Source organism: Pipistrellus kuhlii, unplaced genomic scaffold (genome assembly GCF_014108245.1).
Source record: "Pipistrellus kuhlii isolate mPipKuh1 unplaced genomic scaffold, mPipKuh1.p scaffold_m20_p_3, whole genome shotgun sequence".
NCBI lineage: Eukaryota > Metazoa > Chordata > Mammalia > Chiroptera > Vespertilionidae > Pipistrellus > Pipistrellus kuhlii.
Genome location: NW_023425529.1, coordinates 41,094,718 through 41,121,409, shown reverse-complemented (window position 1 = coordinate 41,121,409; position 26,692 = coordinate 41,094,718). Strand labels below are relative to the sequence as shown.

Below are 26,692 nucleotides of genomic sequence, written 5' to 3'. Positions count from 1 at the left end.
AGTACTCCCAGAATCATCTTCCCACTTCTTAAATATTTTAAACAATTATACCTGAATTCATGAATACATTCACAAAATTAAAGCATTACTCATAAAACTAAAGACCCATGACCGCTACCCACAATCTCATTCTCCTTCCCTTACTGTATTTCCTTCCAAATCTTTTCCTATGTTTTCTCTTCTAACACTATCTCTTATTCATATATAGCATAATATATATGCTATGTATACTATGATGAAATGTATAATATCATTTTGTCTTCATTAAAGATACTTCGTCTCTTGGCAGGTTGCTTTTTTTGCTAAACAATGCTATACTGCTATTTTTTTAAAGTGACATTATTGCAAAAACAGTACATGTGCTTTGTAAAAAATTGGAAAATGCAGATAAGCAAAAATAAAAAATAGAAACCTCACATTCCCACCAGTCAGAGATCACTTTTATAATATCTTAGTATATATCCTTCCAGCTTTTTTCTCTGCATTTACACACACTCCTCCCCCCAAAAAAATGAGTTTATACTGTGCATATTCTTTTGTTAATCTGTTTTTTCAATCATCTCCTTTTTACCACTCAGTAAATTTTATCTTATACTTAACTAAATTATATTTAAGTTTTTCTAGTTGACCCAAACTATCCTTTACAGCTAATTTTGTTCAAACCAGTATCCAATCTAGGATTATATCTGGTAGTTATTACCCTTTAGTCTCTTACAATCTAGAACAGCCCCTTTTATTAATGACATGACTTTTTTCCTGGGTAATATCTCACTTTTTGGATTTTACAGGTTTCTTTGTCATAATGTCATTATTTTGTCCTCTTTTCTCTGTATTTTTTTAAAAATATATTTTAATTGATTTTTCACAGAGAGGAAGAGAGAGGGATAGAGTTAGAAACGTCGATGAGAGAGAATCATTGACCAGCTGCCTATTGCACACCCCCTTCTGGGGATGTGCCCGCAACCAAGGTACATGCCCTTGACCGGAATCGAACCCGGGACCTTTCAGTCCGCAGACCGACGCTCTACCACTGAGCCAAACCGGTGCCGGCTCTCTGTATTTTTTCTGAACTAAATTTTTTACTTGAGTAAAAGGTGATGCTGTCTTATTTCATATTTAGGAAACCTGCTCTATCTGGTTCTCCTGTCATTGGTGATAATGGATTGATCTCTGGATTAGAGAGAGAATAGTCTTGTCCTTATTTATACAGTTAGGTTTCTGTCCCCCTTGTGACTAGAACATAATCTAAATGATGTTACTTTGGCATTACATGAATGACCAGTTTCTTATCACTCTAATAGTTATTAATCTCAATTGATAACTCTTATCTGGTAGCAATTTTTTTTAAATTGAGGTATGATTGACATAGTATATTAGTTTCAAGTGTACAACGTAATGATTTGATAGTGAAATGGTCACCACAATAAGTCTGATTGACATTAATCACCATACATGGTTACTGAAATTTCTTTTTCTTGTGGGAGAACATTTAAGGTCTAATCTTAGCAACTGTCAAATATCAATACAGTATTGTTAACTATATTCACCATGCTGTACATTACATTCCTATGACATTTTATAATAGGAAGTTTGTTTGGGTTTTACAGATTTCTTGGTCATAACATCATCATTTTGTCCTCTAGTACAGGAAGTTGTACCTTTGGGTCTCCTCTGAACTTATAATAATTTTAGTAGAGTTAATGAAATAATATTTTTCTAATTTTATTATTTTTTCCTACCCTTATTAATTGGCACTCTGCTGAAGGAGAGCTCTTTTTCCTCATTAGCTGGGACTATTTTGGTGACCTTGGAATACATTTCCTACTGGGAAGGCAGGATATATGATTAGGTCTTTCTTTTTTATTACCTATTTTCAAAATAAGTTTATTTATTTTTATTGATTTCAGAAAGGAAGGGAGGGAGAGAGATAGAAACATCAGTGATGAGAGAGAATGGTTGCTTAGCTGCCTCCTGCACGCCCCCTTACTGGAGATTGGGCCAAAATCTGGGCATGTACCCTGCCCAGGAATTGAACTGGAAGCTTAATGATCAGCTACACTGGCCGGGCTCCATTGGTTCCAGGCAGAGTGGGAGGGAGGGAGAGAGCTAGAGAGAGAAACATGGATTGGTTGCCTCCTGCATGCAGCTGACCAGGGCCAGGGGTCAAGCCTGCAACTGAGGTATGTGCCTTTGACTGGAATTGAACTCAGGACCCCTAAGTCAATGGGCTGACGCTCTAACCACTGAGGAAACCCGGATAGGCCAAAGAAAGTTTATTTTAATAGCCACTTCAAGTGGTTCAAATATTTTTTTTTTGTTCTTTTATTTATTTGTTTTTAATGTCTCTATGGCTTTAGTGTGTTTTAATCCACTATAATCATTTTTTGATGCTCAACTTTAGCCAGTGGGAGTCCATGCTTATTTCTGTGCCTGACCCAACATTGTTAATTGTTGGTAGTACACTTGCTGTCTGGCATTTAAAGATGCCCTTCTACTGTTTCTTTAGAATAGGGGTGTCGAACTCAATCAGAGAAGGGGCCAAAATCTAAAATCCAGCCTAAATCGCGGGCCGAATGGTTTACTGAACAGTCATAAACTGTCATTGTGATGGAAACGCAGCGGAGTGCAGTGACGACAGCGCGGTGCGGGCCACATTGCAAGGCCTGGCGGGACGGATTTGGCCCGCGGGCCTTGTGTTTGACACATGTGCTTTAGAAAAAAATAATATTTTATTAAAAACAGATATAATATACTCTCTAGGAAGCATAAATACAAAAGATATTGAGGGGAATTCATTATATCGTCACCAAACAAATTATATCACCCTTGCCATCTTTTCAAGCTGTATCCACCCATCCTAAGAAAATAAGCCAGTTCCTGAAATTCTGAGTCCTTGCTCCTTTCTCCACTCTAACACACACAGAAATCATTACAGTTTGAAGAGTTAGAGTATATGTGTTTTTTTATTTTCTTTAGACCTAGTCTGATTCATTTGGGCCTCGACATATACTGATTTAAAGAGTTGATTTTATTGAATTCAGTTTAGTGAGTTCTGTAACTCTATTTTGCATCCTCAGGGGGGAAAAATTCATTATATTGATAGCAAATACCTAAGACTTATTTGGTAACAATAAATGAGAAAGAGCACATTTAAAAAAATTTTTAAATTATTTACTTGTCCTTAGAGATAAGACTAGATTTGAGTTTACAAAACTATTTTTCCTGCCAATTTTTCACATTATTTGGGGTGCAAATAATATAGAGAAGCAAAAACGGAATTTCCTTCAGAGGAGGTAAATAGTGAGGCCAGAGGAGAGTTCACAGAGAGTGGTACAGCCTAATAAAAGCCTCTAGCTGTTTTTAATGAAGGATGGGAGCCCTCTGTTGGTGTTTTAGGAAATGTTAGAATTCAGTTTAAAAGCTTTGCTGAGAGCCAAAACCGATTTGGCTCAATGGATAGAGCATTGGCCTGCGGACTGAAAGGTCCCGGGTTCGATTCCGGTCAAGGGCACGTACCTTGGTTGCGGGCACATCCCCAGTAGGGGGTGTGCAATAGGCAGCTGGTCGATGTATCTCTCTCATCGACGTTTCTAACTCTCTATCCCACTCAATTCCTCTCTGTGTAAAAATCAATAAAATATATTTAAAAAAATAAAATAAAATCTTTGCTGAGAGGCTTTGGTTTTATCCATCTCTGCAAATTTAATCTTAAAATAATTCCCTCCAAAGGTCTTGGGGCAGGGGGCTGTGAGGAGTAAAAAGGAAGTGTATTGTGTATGTTAGTATTAGAACTCAGATTTTCTGAAGAGATCTAGTATGATATGCTTTCTTTTGTACCATACAAGTATGTAGTTCCTGACTAAAGGAACATATAGATCCTGAAGCTGAGACATACAATTTTAGGTGTTTGATAGTTATATAGTTTGGCAATCTAAGACCTCTTAGGCGGCAGAACCTGATGCAGCAACTCATATGTCATTTCTTATATATTTTCCTTAAGTGGTACATCTGTTATTCTACCTGCTAATTTTTGTTGTTATTTCTTGAAAGTGAAATAATCACTGGGTTAGGTTTTCTTACATCTTTTTTTTTTGTGTGTGTGTGTTTTTTTCCAGTGGATTATCAAACAGTTTTACAGGAAAGTCAAACCATCACTGCCATGTATCTGCATATGAAAAATCTTTTCCTATTAAATCTGTCCCAAGTCCATCTTGGAGTGGTTCATGTCGTCGAAACCTTTTGAGCCCCAAGAAAACTCAGAGGCGACATGTTAGCACAGCAGAAGAGGTAAGGAAAACCTGCGACAAGAGCTATGGTTAGAATCTTTCCCTACATTCAGCCATTTCTCCCCTCCGATTTAGATGTTTATTAACCATTCCATTTACTTAATCTTTTCTATGGTTTTTCTTTCTTACTCTTTTTGAGTGCTGTTATCTGTTCTAAAGAAATTGAAGAGATATTTTAGTGTAGGACTTTATTATTTTTTCTTACCATCTTTTATTCCTGTTGGACAGTAGACTTAATTTTCATTATTGTCTGAATACTTCTCATACATCAAATTATCTCTCTTCATTCTTTTTTGGACTCTTTGGAAACTTGTTTCATATGGGAAAACTGTTAATTTTGCTGGATTTGATTAAATACCCACCCTTCCTACTAGGACAATTTTTTCTCAATATGAAAGAAAAATCAAGAAGCCAGCTAAATAATTTCTATCCTTTCATTTTGAGTAAGATCTTTGAGATTATAGATTTTCCCAAAAAGAAAGATGTTCCCTTGACATTGGGTTGTTATATTTATTCAATAAACCTAAAGGGAAAACATTCTGTAAATATAATATAGCAAATAATTTATACTATAGAAAATGTGCTTATACCTGTTCAGTTAAATATTTTTTATGCATCTCATCAGCTTTGTAATGTTTGCTGTGGAGATACAAATGAGTAATAATGACCTTATATTTATATAGCATTAGAGTTTCCAGTGTGCTTTCCACATGCATTATTGTTTTGAATCTGTTTAACCCTCTGATACAGGTAGAAATGAGGTAATACCCACATTTTACAGATTGGAAAAGTAAAAATCGAGGTCATACAACTAGCAATTAGCCAGCCTTCAACTTCGATCTTCAGAAGGAGTCTAGTCTAGTGAGCTTTTTTGTTATACAACCTGGTGATGTGGTTCCTGCCCATTGCAGTTTACATGTATTGTGGAGTCAAGAATCTTATCCTAATAAAAGGGTAAATGCTAATTAGATCGGGAGACCTTCCTGACGTCCTTTCAGACAAAGCCATGGTGGTGGGGCTGAGGCAGAGGTGGTTGGGGGCTGAGGCAGAGGTAGCTGGCAGGAGGGGCAGTTTGGGGCAAGCAGGCCGGCAGGGGGAGGGGCATTGGGGGGCAAACAGGCTGGTGGGTGAGGGGGCAGTTGAGGAGGGTGAGAAGGCTGGGGGGGGGAGAAGTAGTAGGGGGCAAGTAGGCCAGCAGGCAGAGTGTTTAGGAGTGATCAGACAGGCAGACAGGTGAGCAGGTTAGGAGCCAGCTGTCCCGGATTGCGAGAGGGATGTTCTAGATTGGAGAGGGTGCAAGCCATGCTGAGGGACACCCCCACCCCGTGCATGAATTTTGTGCACCGGGTCACTAGTAATTATAAATTGGTAATGAAGATCTCAGGTAGCAAGACTTGATTATTTGTGACTTAGTAAAAATGCTATAATTTTTTTTTTATTTGAAGTTTGGATTCTAAAATATTCAAGCAGAGGGTGTCAGGATTAGTAAATCATAGTAGGAAAGGATAGACAAACTGGCAAGAGTATGTGATAAGAGCTGAGTAACAGTTACAAAAAGGACTTACTGCTCTAGCCAGTTGGCTCAGTGGATAGAGCTTTGGCCTGAGGACTGAAGGGTCCCGGGTTTGATTCCAGTCAAGAGCACATGCCTGGGTTGCTGGTTCGATCCCCAGTAGAGGGCATACAGGAGGCAGCCAATCAATGATTCTCATCATTGATGTTTCTATCTCTTCTCCCTTTCTCTTTGAAACCAATAAAAATATATTAAAAAAAAGAAAGAAAGAAAAAAGAAAAGATAAAAGAACCACTAGCTATTTCTACCATAGAGGGCAAAAGTAGAAATAGGAAAAACAGAAAGTTCTTAAATCATTCCAGAGTGAGAGACGTTCAGAGTGGAGGTAGAAGGAGTGACAAATTTCAAATTTGTAGCAAAAAAAATCAAGAAGAAAAAATTTAGTCTTTTTTTACCTTTGTATAGATCATTCTTAGTTCATTCCGCCTTTAACAAACACTGTAGCTGAATAAAATGCTTATGTGCATATTGAAATGGCACAGTGAAAGCTGCTGCTAGGCCTGGCACCAAGTATTATTAATATAATTAATTTTGTGAAGATTGGTGTTTGTATTACATTGTATATAAGATTTAAAGGAAGAAAAACATGATATATATGTTATTTAGTGAATGCAGCTTATTGCTTTAGGGGATCTGTATAGAATAGGTGCTTTACCATGGTTACAAGTCCTTATATAATCTGTTTTTCTGCTAAGTGACCTTTTCTTTAAAAAAAAATATTATTATTTATTTTGTTGTTAATCCTCATCCGAGGATATTTTTTCCATTGATATTTAGAGAGAGTGGAAAGGCAGAGAGAGAGAAACATTGATGTGAGATAGAGACATCTTTTGGTTGCCTCCCACACACACCCCCACTGGGGTTGGGGACCAAGCCTGCAAGCAAGGTACCTCCTTTTGACCGGAATCAAACCCACAACCCTTTAGCTGGCTGGCGCTCTATCCAAATCAGCCAAGGCTAAGTGACCTCATTTCTTACTATTCTTCTGATTCACAGTGACCTTGCTCTTCCTTGAATACATGAAAGCACATTCCTGTCTCAGAACTTTTGAATTTGCTCTTCCTTTGTATGGAATACTCTTATAAATCTCTTTGACTTCCTTGATTTAGGTTTTTGTTGAAATATCACAGTTTAAGAGCAATCTTATCTGTTCCCAGTGTTGCTCCTCCATCACTTTCTATTATTTTCTTATCTTTAATTTTGTTCATACTGATTCATGTTTTGTTTTTCAGTCTTGAACTGTATGGTAAACTCCATAAGAACAGGAACTTTATCTTTTTCAGTGCAGTAACTATTGACTGGAGCATAGTTGGTATTTAAGTCAATAAATAAATGAATGAATCTTATGGAGCATGTGCTTTCCACTAAGTTTTGGGAGTTAAGAAAAATAAATATATGTTGGAGATGAAAACCATCTCTGGAAAAAACATTCTTAAAAATTTAATGGAATAGAAAATTGTTAGAAAGATATTGCACTCAGATCTTGACTGTTCTGATTACTTCCTTGTGATTATCCTAGCAGGTATCAAGAACCAAGGGTTTTGTTAGAATCTTAATTGAGAGGTCCTCAAATGTTTTATTTCTGTGACTCTATCAATTGACTCAGAAATAGTTGCCTTTTGGCCTTCTGGTTTCATATCCTATAGCTTCTTTGCACTATTATTTACATATTAGAGGCCCAGTGTATGAAATTCATGCATGGGTAGAGTCCCTAGGCCTGGCTGTTGATCAGGGCCAATCAGGTTGTCCCTTGCCCCGCCTCCCACCTTCTCCTTTCCTTGCCACCTGTGCACCACCAGCCACCATCACGTGGCTTCCCCCATTTGCCACCTCCCTGCCTTCCCACCTCCTCTTTCCCTCGCTCTCTCAGCACCCCACTGCTGCCACTGGTCGTCCGCCATATTCTGTGCCACCCCCTGGTGGTCAGCGCACATCATAGCGAGCAATCAAACTCCCGGTCTCCTGGTCGAACTCCCAAGGAAACACTTTGCTGATTAGCCTTTTATATATACAGATATGCCCCATAATTCTCTGAACTATATTATCTGGTATTTATTTCACTAAACTTCTCTCATATATATTATATCATTTCTAGAATATCCTTAGTCTACCATAATTCTTAATTACCTTGAGGACTCTGTCTGAGCTTTGGCAGGGCTTCTGGGAATCTAGATGCTACTCTGAGAAACACTTGCCTCATTGGATGTGCTTAAGTTTTTTTTGTTCTTTTACAGACAGTTCAAGAAGAAGAAAGAGAGATTTACAGACAGCTGCTACAGATGGTTACAGGGAAACAGTTTTCTGTAGCCAAACCCACCACACATTTTCCTTTACACCTGTGAGTCATGAAACATATTTCAAATGAAATTAATTTCGCATGCATTATATGATATTGAAATATATTTTTCTCTTGCTAGATCTCGATGTCTTAATTCCAGTAGGAATACCTTACAAGACACACTGTTTCAAAATGGAAACTCTTATGCAGCTCAGATTATTGGCTCTGATACTTCATCTTCTGGATCTGCCAGCATTTTAACTACCCACGAACAGCCTTCTCATAGTCGATATCCCTTATCGTTTTATACGCCAGATATTTCATCCAGATCCAAAGATGATCTACTCCATCAACTCCAACATCACCACTCTCTTCCACATCAGCCAGATAACTTGTCAGCTTCAGAAACACAATCCAAAGGTAAAGATGGTATTATACATCATATTTTCAATATAATTTAATTATACTTCCTAATAGCCAATTTATTGGCTCTATGTGAATTATAATGCAAGGTTGTAATGCACATGTAACTTAATAATTCACTTAGCCATGCTACAGGTAAACCTATAAGTAACTCTTTTCTTACATGGAAATGCAAATGATTTTATATAGTATGTAAAAGATTAACTTCTGAAACAGCGTCTGGAGTCAAAGTTAATTAAGCCCAAAGACTTCAGTACTTTCTGTTTTTCGTATTTTATAATTTAAACAGCATGGGGGATAGGGGTGCTGACCACCCTCACCCCATGTGCTCAAAAATCCATGTATATGACTTTTTAAAAAAATATATATTTTATTGATTTTTTACAGAGAGGAAGGGAGAGAGAGAGTTAGAAACATCAATCAGCTGTCTCTTGCACACCCTTCACTGGGGATGTGCCCTCAACCAAGATATATGCCCTTGACTGGAATCGAACCTGGGACCTTTCAGTCCTCAGGCTGACCCTCTATCTACTGAGCCAAACCGGTTTCGGCTATATATATGACTTTTAACTCCCCTCAAATTTAATTGCTAACAGACTATTGTTGATCAGAAGCTTTACAGATAATGTGAACAGTCGATTAACACATACTTTGCATGTTATATGTATTATATACTGTATTCTTACAATAAAGTAAACTAGAGAAAAAATATTAAGAAAATCATAAGGAAAAGAAAATATATTTACAGTATTGATTGAAAAAAAAATCCACATATAGGTGGACCTGCACAGTTCAAACCCGTGTTGTTGAAGTGTCATCTGTATTCCGATGTTCTAGTAGTTTTAGTAAATCAATTAAGTATTGAAGTAAAAGTGCTTAATCAGCTAATATACAACCTGGATAATAGGTTTATACATTTTAGAATGGTCCTCAGTTGGACCATTGGAAACAAAAAAAGTTTTCTGCTTAATTTTTAGCTAATAAAAATATTCTGTACCTTAGCATTCTAGTTAAGTAAGGTTTTGTTATGACAATTTTTCTCTTTGCTTAGTTTCTCCTTCTTTAGGTACATCATATACTAGTAGTTATTTAAGGTATGTACTTAGGTACTATGTAACTTACAAAGTAAATTTTAGGTTAAATGGTTAGACATTAGGGATCTTTTGATAGACCCATCTCGAAGACTATCCTTCCTCAGGTCATTTGATTTTGTTTTTTTCTTTTTAATCTATTCCTCACTTACTTAAAATTCTCACTGGGGGTTTAAAATTGTTGGTGGCATCATTACATAGCTACACATATTCATCTAAACTTAAATTTTTTGAGGTGATTTACCAAGAACTATCATTCTTTTAAAAAGTTTTTAACCTCAGAAGCATACATTGTATGGCAGGTGCTTAGGTAGAACTAAACTGGGACAGATGTATTACATTGAACTGTTCAATTACTTTCCTTGTACTATTTAATAAATATTATAAATAAGGTTTTAATCATAGTGCTTTAGAAGGACACGATTCTTGCTTTTATCAACACAGAAAATAAGTGATAGAATGATAGAGTTTGTATTTTTTGACTCAACTACTTCTATAGCTATTTCTTTTTGCATTTCCTCCCCTTTACCTGTCTCCCCCCTTTGCTCTTGCACTTTGTTCAGCCTCATGGTAGTTCATGAGCTAAAGACTTTTGAGATATCTTGGCATGTTCTTGTTTCCCAGGAATAGAAAGAGGAATCTCAAGAAACAGGCATAGCCCAGGAGTAGAGGCTGAAGCCATATATACTTGTATTTCAGGATAACTACTTTATTTGTGGGGCAAGCTCTTCACTAAACCCTATTCTTGGCTCTGAAAATGGAACTGCCTCTCTCTCTCCCACCTTATCTTTATTTTTATGAAAATAGATTGTAACTGAGTATGGGAACTTAAGCCACAGACATCTAGAATGTATAACTGCAGTTTATCAATAATGATATGCTCTTGTGTTTCTTGTTTAGGATCAGACTCTGTGATTTTACTCAAAGTGCAAGATCCCCAGACTCCAGCTCCCAGGTAAACTTTGGGAAAAGGACATTATTAACATAATCCCCCCTTTAATTAGTTACTTTACTATGAGTTACATAATATAAAACTAAAATTGACTCTATTCAGACCTCTGGCATGTGTTGTTTGAATTATTTCAATGACTTTCTAAGTAGTCTTCCTTTTCCCAGCTTCCATTTTGTTCTTCATTCCATCTTCTACCACGTTTTCTAGGCTTTCATTCTTCAACCAAAGTGATCTGAAAGGCATAGCTGGTCATTCACTAAACTCCCTCAAGGGTGGTTTGTCAAATAGAGAAGCAAGCTCAAACTTTTTAGTGTGGTAATCAAAGCACTTTTTTCATAAATCCCGCTTTCAATCATGTATTCTTTTCTTTAACGAGTACCGTATTTTTCGGACCATAAGATGCACCAGACCATAAGACGCACCAGTTTTTAGAGAAGGGAAATGAAGAAAAAAAGATTCTGAAACAAATAGTGTCCTAAAATATTTTATGTGCATTAAAACCCAACATCACAGTCATAAACACATGTAATCAACCCTGTAAAGTAAACAGCAGCATTTAGAACCATTTTAGAGCCGGGCAAGCACACAGAGACCACAGAGCCGGGCAAGTAAAAAAACTTTTTTTTAAAAGTATATGTGTAGGCTATATTTGGACCATAAGACGCAGGGACTTTTCCCCCCCACTTCTGGGGGGAAAAAAGTGCGTCTTATGGACCGAAAAATACGGTACTTATTAATAGCCTACCATGTGCCAGGTGCTTGGACAGGCACAGGATAACCGCAGTGAGCAAAATGAAGCCTCTTCTCTCAAGCAGTTTACATTCATGGTATTGTTTTAAGTTGATACAGTTTTCCTTGCTCTTTACCCTTTAGCTGCTAGAGAATTTGATTCATCCAAATCTAGAGTATTTATGGGAATGCAGCAGGGATGGAGTGAACTGGGGTTAGGATGGGGGACGTGAAATCTACACACTTATATATATTTAATTAAAGAGTGTGCAGCTCTAGTAAGCAGTCTGCAAACATTGAGCATGAATAATCAGATAAGACACTTCCTAGTATAAAGAAACCAATAAACTTTTTGTGGTGCAAATTCAGATAAAATTTTTAAATTATAGCATAGCTAGAGTACCCATTTGATAGCTATGTATAAATTTATGTTAGAGACGTACAAGCACAAATCATGGAATGCCAGAGCAAGTTGATTTAGGCTGCTTTTTCTCTAAATGATGCAGAGTGCTTCAAACATTCAAGTAGTTAGAAATATTTGTAATTCTAATTCAAAGTGATAATATTATGGTGCTTATATTATATAGTTTACCCAGTATATTTGCTTTAAAGTACACTAATAAAATTTGCATTTATATATTTTATTGATTTTATTTTATTTTTTTTACAGAGAGGAAGAGAGAGGGATAGAGAGTTAGAAACATTGATGAGAGAGAATCATCGATCAGCTGCCTCTTGCACACCCCCTACTGGGGATGTGCCCACAACCAAGGTACATGCCCTTGACCGGAATCAAACCCGGGACCTTTCAGTCTGAAGACCAACGCTCTATCCACTGAGCCAAACTGGTTTCGGCAAAATTTGCATTTAATAAGAAAAAAAAAAACAGAGCTTGCATTCTAACTGTAGATGGTATAAGGGGAGAGGAGGGGGACAAATAGTGAACAAATAAATAAAAATACATGTCTGGTAATGATAAGTGCTATGAAAGAAAAACAAAGCAGGCAGTTATATACACTGGCGGGAGGGGATAGAGAGAGGGGTGTTATTTAGGATGGTCTTGGCAAGGTGACAGCCAAGATACATGATGGAGGTGAGAGAAGGAGCCATATGGAGATATGGGACTCTTTCATGTGTTTATTAAATGCTGAACTATAATATGATACCTATTTTCTTACCTTCATATTCGGTATTCTTTCTGCTGTTCTGACCTTCCTACCTCAGTTTGTCTATCTGGCAGTGGTGCTTTCTTATCTCTTAAGTCTCAATTCAGATTTGATCTTCTATATGAAACTTGACTCCTCAGGGAGATATTGAGTACTTTTCCCCCTGTAATCCAGTATGTCAGTGGTCGGCAAACTCATTAGTCAATAGAGCCAAATATCAACAGTACAATGATTGAAATTTCTTTATTATATTCACATGGGCCACAAAGTTTCAATTGCACTGTACGTGTGCGCCTGCACGTGGTATTTTGTGGAAGAGCCATACTCAAGGGGCCAAAGAGCCACAGTTTGCCGACCACTGCAATATAATAGGTTACTACTTAGGTTGCTATATCCTTGCCATATATGGCATTAGCAATTTAATTACTAGGGTGGTCATAGTATCAGTTTTCTATTGAGAAGGTTAGGGATAATAAACTGCTTTTCTCATCTCAGTTCCCCTGCCTCTTTGCAATTCCCCTCTATGTTCTAAACTTAGATATTTTAAAAAATTATTTATTTGTTATGGTTTCTCAAGGAGATTTTACAGTTTGGATTTTTTTTAAAAATTTTTTTTTTTAGTCACACCTGGGTTCTGAGCTTGTCTTTTCCAGGCTTCATGTAACTTTGGACAGGTTACTCTTCTGAATTTTAGTTTCCTTATCAATAAGGTGCCAGTATTAATACTTTACTCTTGAATTGTTGTGAAGATTAACTTTCAGATAAAGCATTTATAAAAGTTTTCCACAGGTACTACACAAAAGTAGGAATTTTTTTTTTGAGAAAAAGTTGATCTTATGTAAAGAGTGCTTTCAGTTCTATAATGATTCTTCACTAAGTCTGCCTTTCCTTTATGAAGGATTTCTCCTAGTAATAACTGAAGAATGAGATGGAAGGAGAAAGATATACTGGGTAAAACTAATTATATAGGTAATACTGTTCATGGAAATTGGAGGTTACTCTCACAGGCTTGGTTGATTGGCTCTTTATTTTTAATCTCGTATCAGCAAAGAAGATTTGCCCTTATTTCCCAGAATATGCCATGCCATTTTATGCCTCTGTGTCTGGAATTCCCTTCCTCTCCTTGTCCACTTGTTAAACTCTTACTTGGCTTTTTAAAATCTGATGGGCGTGTTTTTCTCTCTGACTTCTTCGGGGAGCATTAAGTCTTTCTCTTGAGCACTTCTGTTTCTGTACCTTGGTAGTTACTAACACTTTGTATTTATCGCCCAGGGCCAATCATAGTACATGATGTGGGTCCTTAGTAAATAAATCTTTGTTAAATAAATGAATTTCCCAGAAAGCCTGCAGTGCTCTCTTGACTAGTTCAAGTACTTACTGGTTTAATGCTTTGATTTATTAAAAAGCAATTTATAATAATAGAAAGTACACAGTCTTTGAAATTGGACAGACATAGTTTCTAATCCTGGCTTTTCCAAGACAAATGATCCTTCTGTACCTCAATTTCCTTTTCTATATATTATGAGTAATAATTCCTTATTGTCTATTATTGAGCTTTAATTAATACTAGTATATGAGAATTATTGCAAGACTTAATTAATAGAGCAGAGTTTTACATATAGAGCATTAAGTAGATGTTCAGTAAATAGTTGTAGTTATTATTACTGTATGCTTCAGTTATATGTGGAACAACGTATAATTTACTCTTTGAAAAGTAAAGAGATTTTGCTTCCCCCCCCGACTTTTGCTTTCCTAAAGCAGGAGATAAACTCGATCCATTGAAGAGAAGTGCTTATCTTACATTATTCATTTATTCAATAAATACTGAGTGCCTGCTGTGTGCCAGGCACTGTTCTTGGTACAGAAGATACGGTAGTAAATTCAAAAGACAAATTTTGTCCACATCAAGTTTATATTCTAATATGGAAGTAGACAAATTTGAATAGCATAACCCAATATGGTGCAATTCTGTGTGATTCTTGTCAACTTTTTATATTGTGCAATATATGTGTTCTCACGTTTTTAGTATCATACACTGAGTAGCCCCCCACTGCTGCCACAGATCTCTGTGGCTTTCTGTGTTGGTGGTTATGTCAGTTGTTCACTGCACACCTCTTCTCATGTTCTACCTTTATTAACCTCAGTGATGGTGGAGAGGCAATAGAATAGCATTTTCATTGCCAAACCTTAGCCTAAGGATGATTAGGAATACTAATTCTCAAGAATTAGGCTAAGAAGCAAGGCATATCCTCTGAGCCCATGCTCTTGCCTTAACTAGGACAGATTGTAGAGATTTAAGGACTGAAAGGGACTCTAATCTTCAGAATTTACAAATCTTAACACTAAGTCTCATGGAAATGACTTGCGCAAAATCATAAAATGTAATTAGGGGCAGCTCCAGGAGTTCCAGGTTTCTTAACTCCCAGCTTGTTCATTTGTTCTACATATCTAAAAGTTTCTTTGGAAAAGAGTTCACTCTTCCATTTGTTTCTGTGAGAGATTTTTCAATTAGTGCTTGGCAAGGAGATGAGGAAGTTTGAGAAGAACAAGAAGACCTAGGACATACAGTTAACATGGCTGCGACTCTGCTAAGCATTATTCATTCAGGTTATCAGCAAGAGCCACATCAAATAGATTTGATCTCTCATCTTTGGAATGGAGTTGTGTTGCTGATTCTTTGTTTTGGTTCATTCATTGACTCATTAGCTATTTCATATAGATGTTTCTTCTGTGGGTGGGGAATTTCAGTATCTACTTTAATTTGGTTGGGGGGGGGAAATATATATATATAATTTGTTGTTCCAAATATACGTTTTTAAAATATCAAGCTGCTTTCCCCCCCAATCATAGTTGACATTCAATATCATATTAGCTTCAGGTGTACATCATCGTGGATAGACATTTATATAACTTACTAAGTGATTACCCCCAAAAAAGTCTAATGCCCCCTTGACACCATACATAGTTATTACAATATTGTTGACTATATTCTCTATGCTGTACTTTACACCCCATTGCCTGTTTTGTAATTGCAAATTTGTACTTCTTAATCCTTTCACCTTTTACCCATCCCCTTAACCCCACCTTCCCTTCTGGCAGCCACCAGTTTGTTTTCTGTATCTATGAGTTCATTTCTGTTTTGTTTGTTGGTTGGTTAATACATTTAATTCAAGTGGACTAACATTCTAGTCTAAGAACCCATAAGATTTGACTAAATTATTAATAAATTTGTCAATCTGAACCATTTGGGAAGTGTAATATTCTAGCTTAATGTATTATCTTAACAAGTGATGTACTCTTTCACTTAATGTTGGTCTCATCCAAGTAAGGTGCTATGCTAAATTTAGTTTCTCTGCTGAACCTTGGGTCATCTTTTTAACTATAGTTCAGGTGTAGAAGAAAATAGAAAAGTAAGAAACAATAACATAACAATTACATTCAGAAGGGTTTCTTGACTTTAAGAGTGTCCAAATACAAAAGCAGTTTTGCTGAAATAAGTGGGATGCAGCACAAGAGAGGTAGCTTTCCATGTCAGAATATCAACTGATGCAAAACCCAGAGCTAGACCAATAACATGAGTCATAAAGTTTCTCAGACATGACAGAAACCTGTTCTGTTGGATCTGACCTCATCTGTTTGGGAATTCCTCTTCACTCATGCTGAGGGGCGGGACACATTTGTCAGGCATGTTACTGCTATGTTCTTGCTTAGAAGAGCTACATTTTATAAAACTGTTGATACTCATGCATAAAAGCAGGGACATAACCTAATCTCCTATCTGCAAGTTAAAAAAACTCACCCTTATTCAGTCGTGAGTAGCTGTGGAGCCAGCTCACAAGAGGTAATTGTTAAATTTTCAGGAATTTGAGAGCTAGTTATTAAACACAGCTACTATTTTAAAATTTAATTATATAAACTTTCAGTTACATAAATTATATTGAAAACAAAGGTAATAAGTATTCAAAAGTCATAATTTCCTACTCATTTTACTATTATCCATCTGCACATGTGTCAAACACAAGGCCCGCGGGCCAAATCCGTCCCGCCAGGCCTTGCAATGTGGCCCGCACCGCGCTGTCATCACTGCACTCCGCTGCGTTTCCATCACAATGACAGTTTATGACTGTTCAGTAAACCATTTGGCCCGCGATTTAGGCTGGATTTTAGATTTTGGCCCCTTCTCTGATTGAGTTCGACTCCCCTAATCTAAGGTTATTGGCATGTATCATATCTGTATGGTGGAAATACTATAGAATTATGTGCTATTGCACATCTTCCCAATTCCAGATTCATTGATGTCATGTTGGTAGGTTGAAGTGGGCCATGGTGGGAGCATTTACATCATGGAAAATTCCCACACCACAAATCAGGGCTTGATTTACTATTTTTTGGATGGACTAGCCTTAAGAAAGTGATGGAGAAAATGTCAATAATGCCAATTAAAAGTGTGTTATGTTTGCAGTGATTACATTGTGAATAGTACAAAAGATTGAAGATAAATTCTTCTATTATTTAAAAACTTATTTAACAATGAAACTGCTCACATTATTATTGACAAATGCTGAAGTTACAACGCGTCCTTGTTACTTTCATCTTACCTGTTAACATAAATGAAGCTATCAACCACCATGCATGTAGGACCTGTCTATACTCATTTGTCAATTGCCACCACTAAGTTGCTATGGATACAGAAGTTTGACAGAAATCAGGGAATGCATTCTGTAAGAATCAGTTATCATGCAATCAGTAAAGTGTATTTTATTATGGAAAATGTATGCAAATGACTCATTTATATTTCTTTAGTTCCCAATTACAATTTTATGTAATTTAGTCCTTGTATTTATTCAATTCATGTAAGTTATTTAAATAATTGGTTTTTCTGTTAATAATATTTGAATTTTCTCATAAGCTTCCTGCTAATATTTTTCTTTTCCCATCCATAGTCCTAATTTTTTCCAGGCAGAGTTGTGGATCAAAGAATTGTAAGTTATTTTTGGTATCATTTTTCTTCTCCATTACTTCCTAATTTTAGTTAGGATGATTAGCTAATTGATTTCTTCTATCTATACTTAATCAGTAAAAACTGCCTATTTATAGTTATTTATAAAACAACTTTTAAGTTTTTGGGGTTTTTAATTCTATTGATGTAAGGACATTTCTGTGTTTAGGTTTATTAAATTTATAATAGTTGAAGTTAACTTGAATTGGAAAAATACTTCAAAATTAGCAATTATATAGAAAGGAATATAAATGCCCTTATTTTCACATGGATAAAACTAATTTATTGACTAATTTTTATTTCTGGAATTTGCAAAATCACTAAAAGCTTTTAGTTTCCAGTTTTAACAACTCACTTTAAGTTATCCAAAACCCCTAGTGTTGATTTTCTTTTTTAAAGAAAAAAAAAACAACAACCCATATTTTTCCTTTTGGTTCATAAATACAATATTCGAATTAAAACCTCAATGACATTTTGTATTATTTTCTCCTTTGGGATTCAGTCCAATTTTTGGATTTTCAAAATAAAGGTTAATTTTCTCTCTATTCTTAGAAGAAGCATGTGTGTTTATTTTTTATTGATTTCAGAGAGAGAGGGATAGGGAGAGAGAGAGAGAGAGAAATATCAATGATGAGAGAGAATCATTGATTAGAAGTCTCCAGCACACCCACTCTGGGGATCAAATCCGCAACTCAGGCATGTGCCGTGACTTCCTGAATTGTGACCTCCTGGTTTATAGGTTGATGGTCAACCATTAAGCAGCACTGGCTGGGCTTAGAAGCATGTTTTTAGAAAAAGACAACACATTTACAAATATCCGCAAAAGCCACCTGTTCATATTTGGCAACAAACTAATAATTTTTATTATTTCAATAAAAACAGTAGGAAAAACAGTAGGAAACATGTAGTTTCACTTATAGTGATAAGTTAGTGTCATGATTTTAGACTGTGTATATGAGGGTTTTATATATAATGCTCATTGTACATCAACAATGGGCTGATATTAAGAGAGTGGTCTGCATTTGTGTCACATTCCTTTTCACTTCTAGAACTAGTGTTTATGATTCTCGAGCACGGGAAAGATGGCGCCAGATTGAAGAACAAAAAGCACTGGCATTACAGCTTCAAAACCAGGTAAAAAGAATTGGGTTAAGATTATAAATAAATAGCATATCCAAATTGAAACTAATTTGAAAGGTTATCTGTATTTAGGGGTCAAAACTGTTGTAATTGTAAGGTAGAATGGTACCATAGTATTGTGTGATAAATGGTAAATGTTCTTGGTCTATCCACCTAGTACTACTCAGTTTACATAGAGAGATAGAATATTTCTGTATTCCACTTATTCTGAAGTTCTGTCTTTCAGAGATTGCAGGAACAGGAACATTCAGTACATGATTCAGTAGAACTGCGTCTTCGTGTACCTCTTGAAAAGGAGATCCCTGTCACAATTGCTCAAGAAACAGAAAAAAAAGGTCGTAAATTAACTGATAGTGAAGATGAATTTCCTGAAATCACAGAGGTAAATTATTTAATTCCTGTACTAACAATTGTTATATTTAGAAATAATGCCCTGGAGAAGTTTAAAACATAAATGTAATAGAACACGTGGTATTTAAATTATATTGCACATGCCAGAGGGGAGGAGAGTTGGGGGGCTGGGTGAAAGGTGAAGGTATTAAGAAGTATAAATAGGTGGTTACAAAATAGTCAAGGGGAAGTAAAGCACAACAGAGGGAACATAGTCAATGATAGTGTAATAACTATGTATGGTGCCAGGTGGGTACTAGACTTATGGGGGGAATTACTTCATAAATTATATAAGTAATTTATGTTGTACACCTGAAATTAATACAAAATAATATTGTATTATTGTAAGCTGTAATTGAAAAATAAAAATTTTAAAAATTGTATTGCATACTCCTTTCATTTGTAATACCGCCCAGTGTTGGCTTTGTTTTTAAATGATTATTGCACATTGAGGAAAGAATTATGGGTGGGTCTTAGCAACTTCAGTAAAAGCATTTAATAAATTTGTGTTTCATTTCATGTACAGTAAGCTGAGGCTTGCTATTTTTATAAATAATAAAAACTCAGTATAAAATTTGGAAAATACATAAAGTATGTGTACATTTTAAAGTAATCTGTTCCTTAATCCAGCCTCTGTTTGAAAGACTCACATAGCTGGTGAGTATAATATATGTATTATAGTTGTATTGGATTCTATGTTTTATATTAAAAAAGAATAACAAGAAATCCAGGAAAATGTTTCTGTAAGAAACTACCTTTAAAGAAATAAAATAAAAGAGATCACCTTTACTTAGCTCTTCCTATCTTTGGGGAAAGAAAATTGTTTGGATCAAAAATATAATTAGATCTTCTCATAGAATACCATGTTTCATAGCAGGAATAAAATGAAACAAGGGTCTGAACTGTTGTGCTGAAAAAGAGAAGGGGAGGACAAGGTGGGATAGAAAAAGTAATCAGGGAGATTACTACTGGAAGAAATAGAAACCAAAATGTTAGAAGTAAACAGTTGATTAATGATAAATTGTCTGGGAATAGTGTGGGACTTGGTGAGAAATCTGGTGTATCTGAAGCCATGTATGCTTAATCTCTGACACCTCTTCCTTCTCTAGGAAATGGAGAAGGAGATTAAGAATGTATTTCGTAATGGGAACCAGGATGAAGTTCTGAGTGAAGCATTCCGTTTGACCATTACACGCAAAGATATTCAAACTCTAAACCATCTGAATTGGCTCAATGATGAGGTAATCTTGCACCTGATTTTATGTTCAAACTAGAGGTCCAGTGCATGAGATTTGCACACTGGCGGGCAGAGCGGGAGGGTCCCCTCAGCCTGGCCTACACCCTCTTGCAGTCTGGGACCCCCACTGGGGATGTCCACCTGCTGGCTTGGGCCCCATCAGACATCCCTCTTGCAGTCCAGGGCTCTCATAGTCCAGGACCCCTTGCTCCTTACCACCCACCTGCAGTGAAGGTGGGAGAGGCTTCCTTTACCACCACTGCCACCACCACAGCCACAGCCACCGCCACTGTACTTGCCAGCTGTGAGTCGGCTTCTGGCTCAGCAGTGCTCCCCCTATTGGAGCACACTGACCACCAGGAGGCAGCTTCTGTGTCTGCCCCCTCGTGGTCAGTGCGCGTCATAGCAACTTTGTTCTGCTGTTTGATTGATTTGCATACTATGTTTTTATTATATAGGATATTATATAGGATAGTAAGTGAACAGTAAGTGGAAATTAAATCAAGGCATTATCTCACTATTTGAGTCTCAAAGTTTGGTCCTTGGATGACCTGGATCAGAATAAACTTCACATGCTTCTCAATTCTCCTGAATAATTATGAAGCAGTGTGGTAGGGATATGCATTTTAAAAAAATATCTCAGATGATTTTATCTATTTTAATGTCTGAGAAGTGCTCATTTGCCTTTTTATATATTGACAGTTTGTACACTGAGGAGAGGACTTATTCGTATTGTTTCTGTCTTTAAGGCGGCTCACATCTTCAGAGAAAATAATAGCTGACCATGTTGTAGCATGAAGGAATAGTTTCCATCTAGGAATCCATTGCTACTTCCCCTTCTATATCTACTTGTTCTTTGTCACTTAGGTTATTTATAAGCTTTCCAAAATGGCCTATTTTTAAAACTGACATTTTAAAAAATTATATTATTAAATAGTTGATATATTGGGTTAAAAAAGTTATGGCTCTCAGCTTTTGAGAGTTCAAATTATTTTAAGTAAATATATTACATTTTAGTCTTAAGCAAATCTGTCCTATTCCTATACAGGAGGAGCTTGTTTTATTTCAGAAGGGTATTTCATAGCAAAAGAAGAAAATAGTTTGCTTTTTTCCTAAGTACCTGCCCCCTTTCTTAGGCTCACTGGCAGCATCCCTGCCTGATATTTTGGTGTATATTTAAGCTTCACAACTATGGAGGATTTTTAGATATTCAGAATAGAAAGCACTGGATAGTCTACATACCTGTATCCTTGTCTTGTATGCTAAGGATTTTCCAAATAATAATAATAATAATAATAATAATAATAATAATATTGGTTAACATCTATTGAGCATTTACCTCATGTAGGCACAATTCTAAGTGTTTTATGCTTTCTGCTCATATAATGGCCACCACAACCCTTGGAGGTAGATATTATAATTTTATCGTCTCTATTTTATAGATGAAGGAACAAAATATAGAAAGATGAAGAAATGTGTGAGGTTATATGGCTAGTGAATAGCAAAGCCAGGATTCAGACCCAAGCATATAGTGTATCATACTGCTTCAGAATTTTAAATTGGATCCTGTTTTAGGATTAGATGTATGGAGGTTGAGAGCCATATGTCATGCCCAGCATATTAATTTTTTTTCCTGAAGCCAGCTTGACTAGCCCCTTTCTCTTTGCCACTGTGAATTTATAAGATACAAATTTTCTTCACTTTCTGAATAATATCTGTGACCATGAATAGTAAAGAACGTATGGTTTGATATTGCTTTAGGGGCTTTAATGGAAAAAAAAATATTTTTTATTGATTTCTGAGGAAGGGAGAGGGGGAGAGAGATAGAAACATCAGAGTTGAGAGAGAATCATTGATCATGCTTTCTGCATGCCCCTTAATGGGAATTGAGCCCATAACCTGGGCATGTGTCCTGATCAGGAATAGAATCAGTCACTTTTTGGTTCATGGGTTGATGCTCAACCACTGAGCCACATGGGCCAGGCCACCCTTGCTTCTTTGGCTCAAAATAGTGATATTAGAACATTGGATCAAATACAGAAAGAAAGAAAAAAAAGGCTTACCAAATCAAAAGGCAGAATGAAAATCAAGGACAGTCAGAAGTATCCACCAATTAAGTGTTTTTCTTTGGAGTCATTAATCAGTGGTCTCTTACCATTTTTGCCTGCCTCTGCTAAATGGGAAGGGGTCAGTTATTCTACAGGAATGTAATCTGTTTGTTGTAGATTATGCAAAACCTTCTAGGGGGCAGCAATGAGTAGGCTATGAGCTGAGTTCTTGCTATTTACTATGGCGTTTACCTCGGTGAGATCCCTTACAGAGGCAGCATTCACCAGGACATATTTTCCATTCCCCAGTCCCCTCAGAGGCTGGCTTTTTAGCAAGCAAAGTTAATGGAAATTACATTATTTAGAAGCGATGAGGGGAAGGAAAGATAATTTGTCTATTTTATCTCTGTCAAGCGTAGCCATAACTTGTAGGGAATACTTGTCTTCTGAGTTCAGAATAATGGTAATCTTGAAAGCAGGTGCCAAGTCAATGTCCATGATGATGATGATAACCATTTTAAAAAGCACCATTTTTAAAGTACCTTACTTCTCAGGCTTTCAAAGTTATTGCCTGTTAGAAACTAACATTCTGATGGGGAATTATTAGGTTTTCTTAAGTATTTGTATTCATTTAAAAATGAGAGGCCTAAAGCATGAAATTTGTACACTGACAGGGGCTGGGGAGGGGTCCTCTCAGCCCGGCCTGTGCCTTCTCACAGTCAGGAGCCAGTCCGGGAGCCCCGCTATTGATCACACCAAAGAGGTAGGCCCTGCCCACCCAGCTGGGCTCGGAGATGGATTGCCCCCTCAGAGGAAGGCCCAGGCTACCTGCTGCAGCACCAGTGGCCAGGAAGCCCGGGCCTCCCTCTTTGGGGCCATTGTGGAGCCCCCCGACTTATCGATTACTCCGCCGGTGGGTGGCCTGGAGCCCCTCTGCAGGGCGATCATAGGGCGATGGCTGGGCCCCGACCAATCTCATCACATCTGCCTTGGCTGGCCTGGCGCCAGTGCGTGTCATCGCTTGGTCGTCCAGAAGGTCATCTGGATGGTCGTTCTGCTGTTTGGTCATTCAGTCAATTTGCATATTATACTTTATTATTATAGGTTATTATAGATACTTAATTCAGTTGTGAATCTAAGTTTCTTTTGCAAGTAATTTGTCCTCTCTTCAATTCTATACTTCTTCCCTCAAATAGGTATTTTCATTAATAACTATTTCTTGCCGGGACCGGTTTAGCTCAGTGGATAGAGCGTCGGCTTGGGGACTGAAGGGACCCGGGTTCGATTCCGGTCAAGGGCATGTACCTTGGTTGCGGGCATATCCCCAGTAGGGGGTGTGCAGGAGGCAACTGATCGATGACTCTCTCTCATCGATGTTTCTAACTCTCTATCTCTCTCCCTTCCTCTCTGTACAAAATCAATAAAATATATTAAAAAAACAAACAAACAAAAACTATTTCTTATTTTTTCGTATCTCCTGTCAATTTTATAGGCTGCATTAAAACTTTCTCCAAAATAAGGTGACTGACAAATTATTCTTACCATTTTTTAGACAAGGAATGTAAGATCTTAGAAGTGAAATGGAACAGATTTAGTTTATAAGGAAAATAAAATCCAGAAGTTTTATATTTGGAGTATGTGTAGAAAACCATTAGCCTACCTTTTCTCTGGTCTTTTTCCTAAAAGAAGAGTAGGCCACGGTGCCTTTCATAAGTAGGCCTTTAACTATGTTTTTATGAGCAAATTTTTATTGTGAATAGTTAAATTCCTGTGTAGTTCCAAGAACTAATGATTGACAGGATTGACATTTTACCTTATTATTAAGAAAATGAAACTTCTCAAAAATGGAATGTGGGAACTGGCTGTCTTGTAAAAAATAGGAAAGGAAGGCTGGTAACATCAGGGACATTGTAGCTGGGGGTGTCTGTACTGAGTATAGTGATTATTAGAAATAATCTAATCAAGGGAAGGAAGAAAGGTTATAGAGAGGAGGAATTAGTTGCAAAGGTAAATTGAAAGTCACAAAAAATGGAAATATTTAAAAATGGATAACAATACTAGAAATTATTAATTTGTGGAGATTTAATTTGTGGAGATTTAACTTCTGGAATCCAACTCTAAGATTCTAGGTTAGTGATCCTGAGGAGAGGACTGCTTTGAGCTTTGTGTTTCTCTTTATGGTTTGATAATTGTGCTGCTTAGAAGGTCTAAGAATTGTTTAATAATGCATTACATAAACTTAGAAATACATGGAAAGTATTTAGACATGCAAATGAATGGATCTGACTTCTGCTTCCGGTCATGATGGAATAAAATAGATAAGATTTGCCCTTTCAATTTACCTACAAAACCAGACAAAACATGAAACAACAATTTTAAGACATTGGGTAATAGTGATCCCGGAGAGAAAGTCAATGAAAGGAATGAGCCTATGATTTACCCAGGTTATACTTTTTAAAATTTTGGGGGGGTTTTATTTTTCCATCTCCCTCCCTCCCTCCCTCCCTCCCTTCCTTCCTTCCTTCCTTCCAAGGAGAGGGAGAGGCAGAGAGAGAGAGAGAAACATCAAAGTGAGAGAGACATATTGATTGGTTGCCTTCTGCAGATGCCCTGGCTGGAGCTGGGATGGAGCTTGCAACTGAGATACCGTGCCCTTAACTGGGAATCAAACCTAGGACCCTTCAGTCCTCAGGCCGATGCTCTATCCACTGAGCCAAACTGGCTAGGGCAGGTTATACTTTTTTTAGAATTTCTCACCAACAGACCTGTACTGTAAGAAATATTAAAGGATTCATTAGGCAGGAAAGGAAAACATGAGGTGGAAATTTCAATCTACACAAAGGAATAAAGAACAGTGGGAATGCTCTCACTCTTTAATATTTCTAAAATACAATTGATTAGTTGAAGCAGAAATAAAACAAGGTACTGTGGGGTTTATAACATGTAGAGGTTGTTTCCAAAATGTAAAAGCATTAGCCTGTTGGATATCGTATTTCTAACTTTACTGGCTGGGGAAAGGCCATAAGGAAAAGACTCATAACAAATATGGGGAATGAGGGAGTACAGGAGGAATTAAGGTAGACTTTACATAGCAGACTGTGACTTCATGAATGACATAGCTAAACAGCAGACTAATTGCCTGTTTTGTTAAGTCTCATTTCTGAAAGCAAAGAGGTGTCTTATCTATTTAGTATCACAGTAGCCTTGTGTATAAAGTATTTTTCCTTGATTGATAGTAGAGAAGTAAGAAGACTCTATAAGGGACGTATATCAAGGTCACTTGATTTTTATTGCAGAATCAGGATCTAGAATCAGAGCACTTAATTTTTTGTCTAGCACTCTGACTTTCAGAACAAAAATCTTTTATGGAAATGGGGAATTGGTAGTTTTCATAGCTTTCTGTTTCCAAGGAGGAGTTAAATTTAAGTGATGCTCAGTAAAGAAAGAAAATAGCTTGCAAAACATAAAGTCCAACTAGATAAACCTAGCACAGGGAATAAATTTTCCCCAGGGAATAAAAATTGATTGCTTAAGAAAGGGAAAATCTAGGCAAAATGAGATAAATTGGCTAAGGGAATCTGATAGGTCTACCATATGCTATGCATTCTTACATGTGGAATAAAATGATCAGAATGGAAGTTTTAGTGTTTCTAACATGTAATTGGTAGATTCAATATCATTATAGTTTACTTCTTTAAAGTGTTTCTTAATAGAACTAGTCCTTTTAATTAACCAAGGACTTATGTGGGATAACACGGAGAATTGTAATTACAGTTATCATGACTCCTTAAAAATTGGTATTGTCTATCTTTCTCTATAACTTTAGTAAATAATTATAATAATTTGTTGCTTAAATTTCCATGTGAGAAAAAAATGGGACACATGTTCACAATGAGGGATGCAATACACAGAACTTTTCCTGAAGTCTGCCCTTTTGGTTCTAATAATATTATTAGGTTAAATCTTAGACGTGAATGACCTTCTGACTCATGATATTTAGGTGCTGCTGCTTGGTTACTCTTTAGAGCTTTGTGGTTGCCTAGAATAGGTTTAATTAAAAAATCAGAATAGTCCCAGGCCCCTGTTGCTCAGTCATTAGAGCATCACCCCACACACTGAAGGGTTGCAGGTTTGAATCCTAGTCAAGAGCAAGTAATTGAATTGCAGGTCAATCCCCAGCCCCCAGTTAGGGTGTGTGTGGCAGGCAACCAATTGATACATCTGTCTTGCATCTATGTTTCTCTCTCTCCCCTCCCTCCCAACTATATATATAGTTGATTTCAGAGAGGAAGTGAGAGAATGAGAGAGACAGAGAGAAACATCAGTGAGAATCATTGATCAACTGCCTCCTGCATGCCCCCTTACTGGGGATTGAGCCCA

The 26,692-nt window shown here is 36.8% G+C and overlaps 1 protein-coding gene across 7 annotated transcripts in view; it reads left to right on the top strand.

Annotated features, from left to right (window-relative positions):
- The window catches only part of SENP1 (SUMO specific peptidase 1), an 87,033-nt gene that overhangs the window by 13,750 nt on the left and 46,591 nt on the right, over positions 1-26,692 (top strand). For all 7 annotated transcript variants that reach the window (XM_045589018.1, XM_045589017.1, XM_045589016.1 and 4 more), the window contains 8 exons: positions 4,116-4,287; positions 8,094-8,197; positions 8,277-8,557; positions 10,552-10,606; positions 17,442-17,480; positions 18,547-18,631; positions 18,864-19,019; positions 20,137-20,268. In XM_045589018.1, the coding sequence (XP_045444974.1) occupies positions 4,116-4,287; positions 8,094-8,197; positions 8,277-8,557; positions 10,552-10,606; positions 17,442-17,480; positions 18,547-18,631; positions 18,864-19,019; positions 20,137-20,268 (1,024 nt within the window). The remainder of the gene's footprint in view (positions 1-4,115; positions 4,288-8,093; positions 8,198-8,276; positions 8,558-10,551; positions 10,607-17,441; positions 17,481-18,546; positions 18,632-18,863; positions 19,020-20,136; positions 20,269-26,692) is intronic.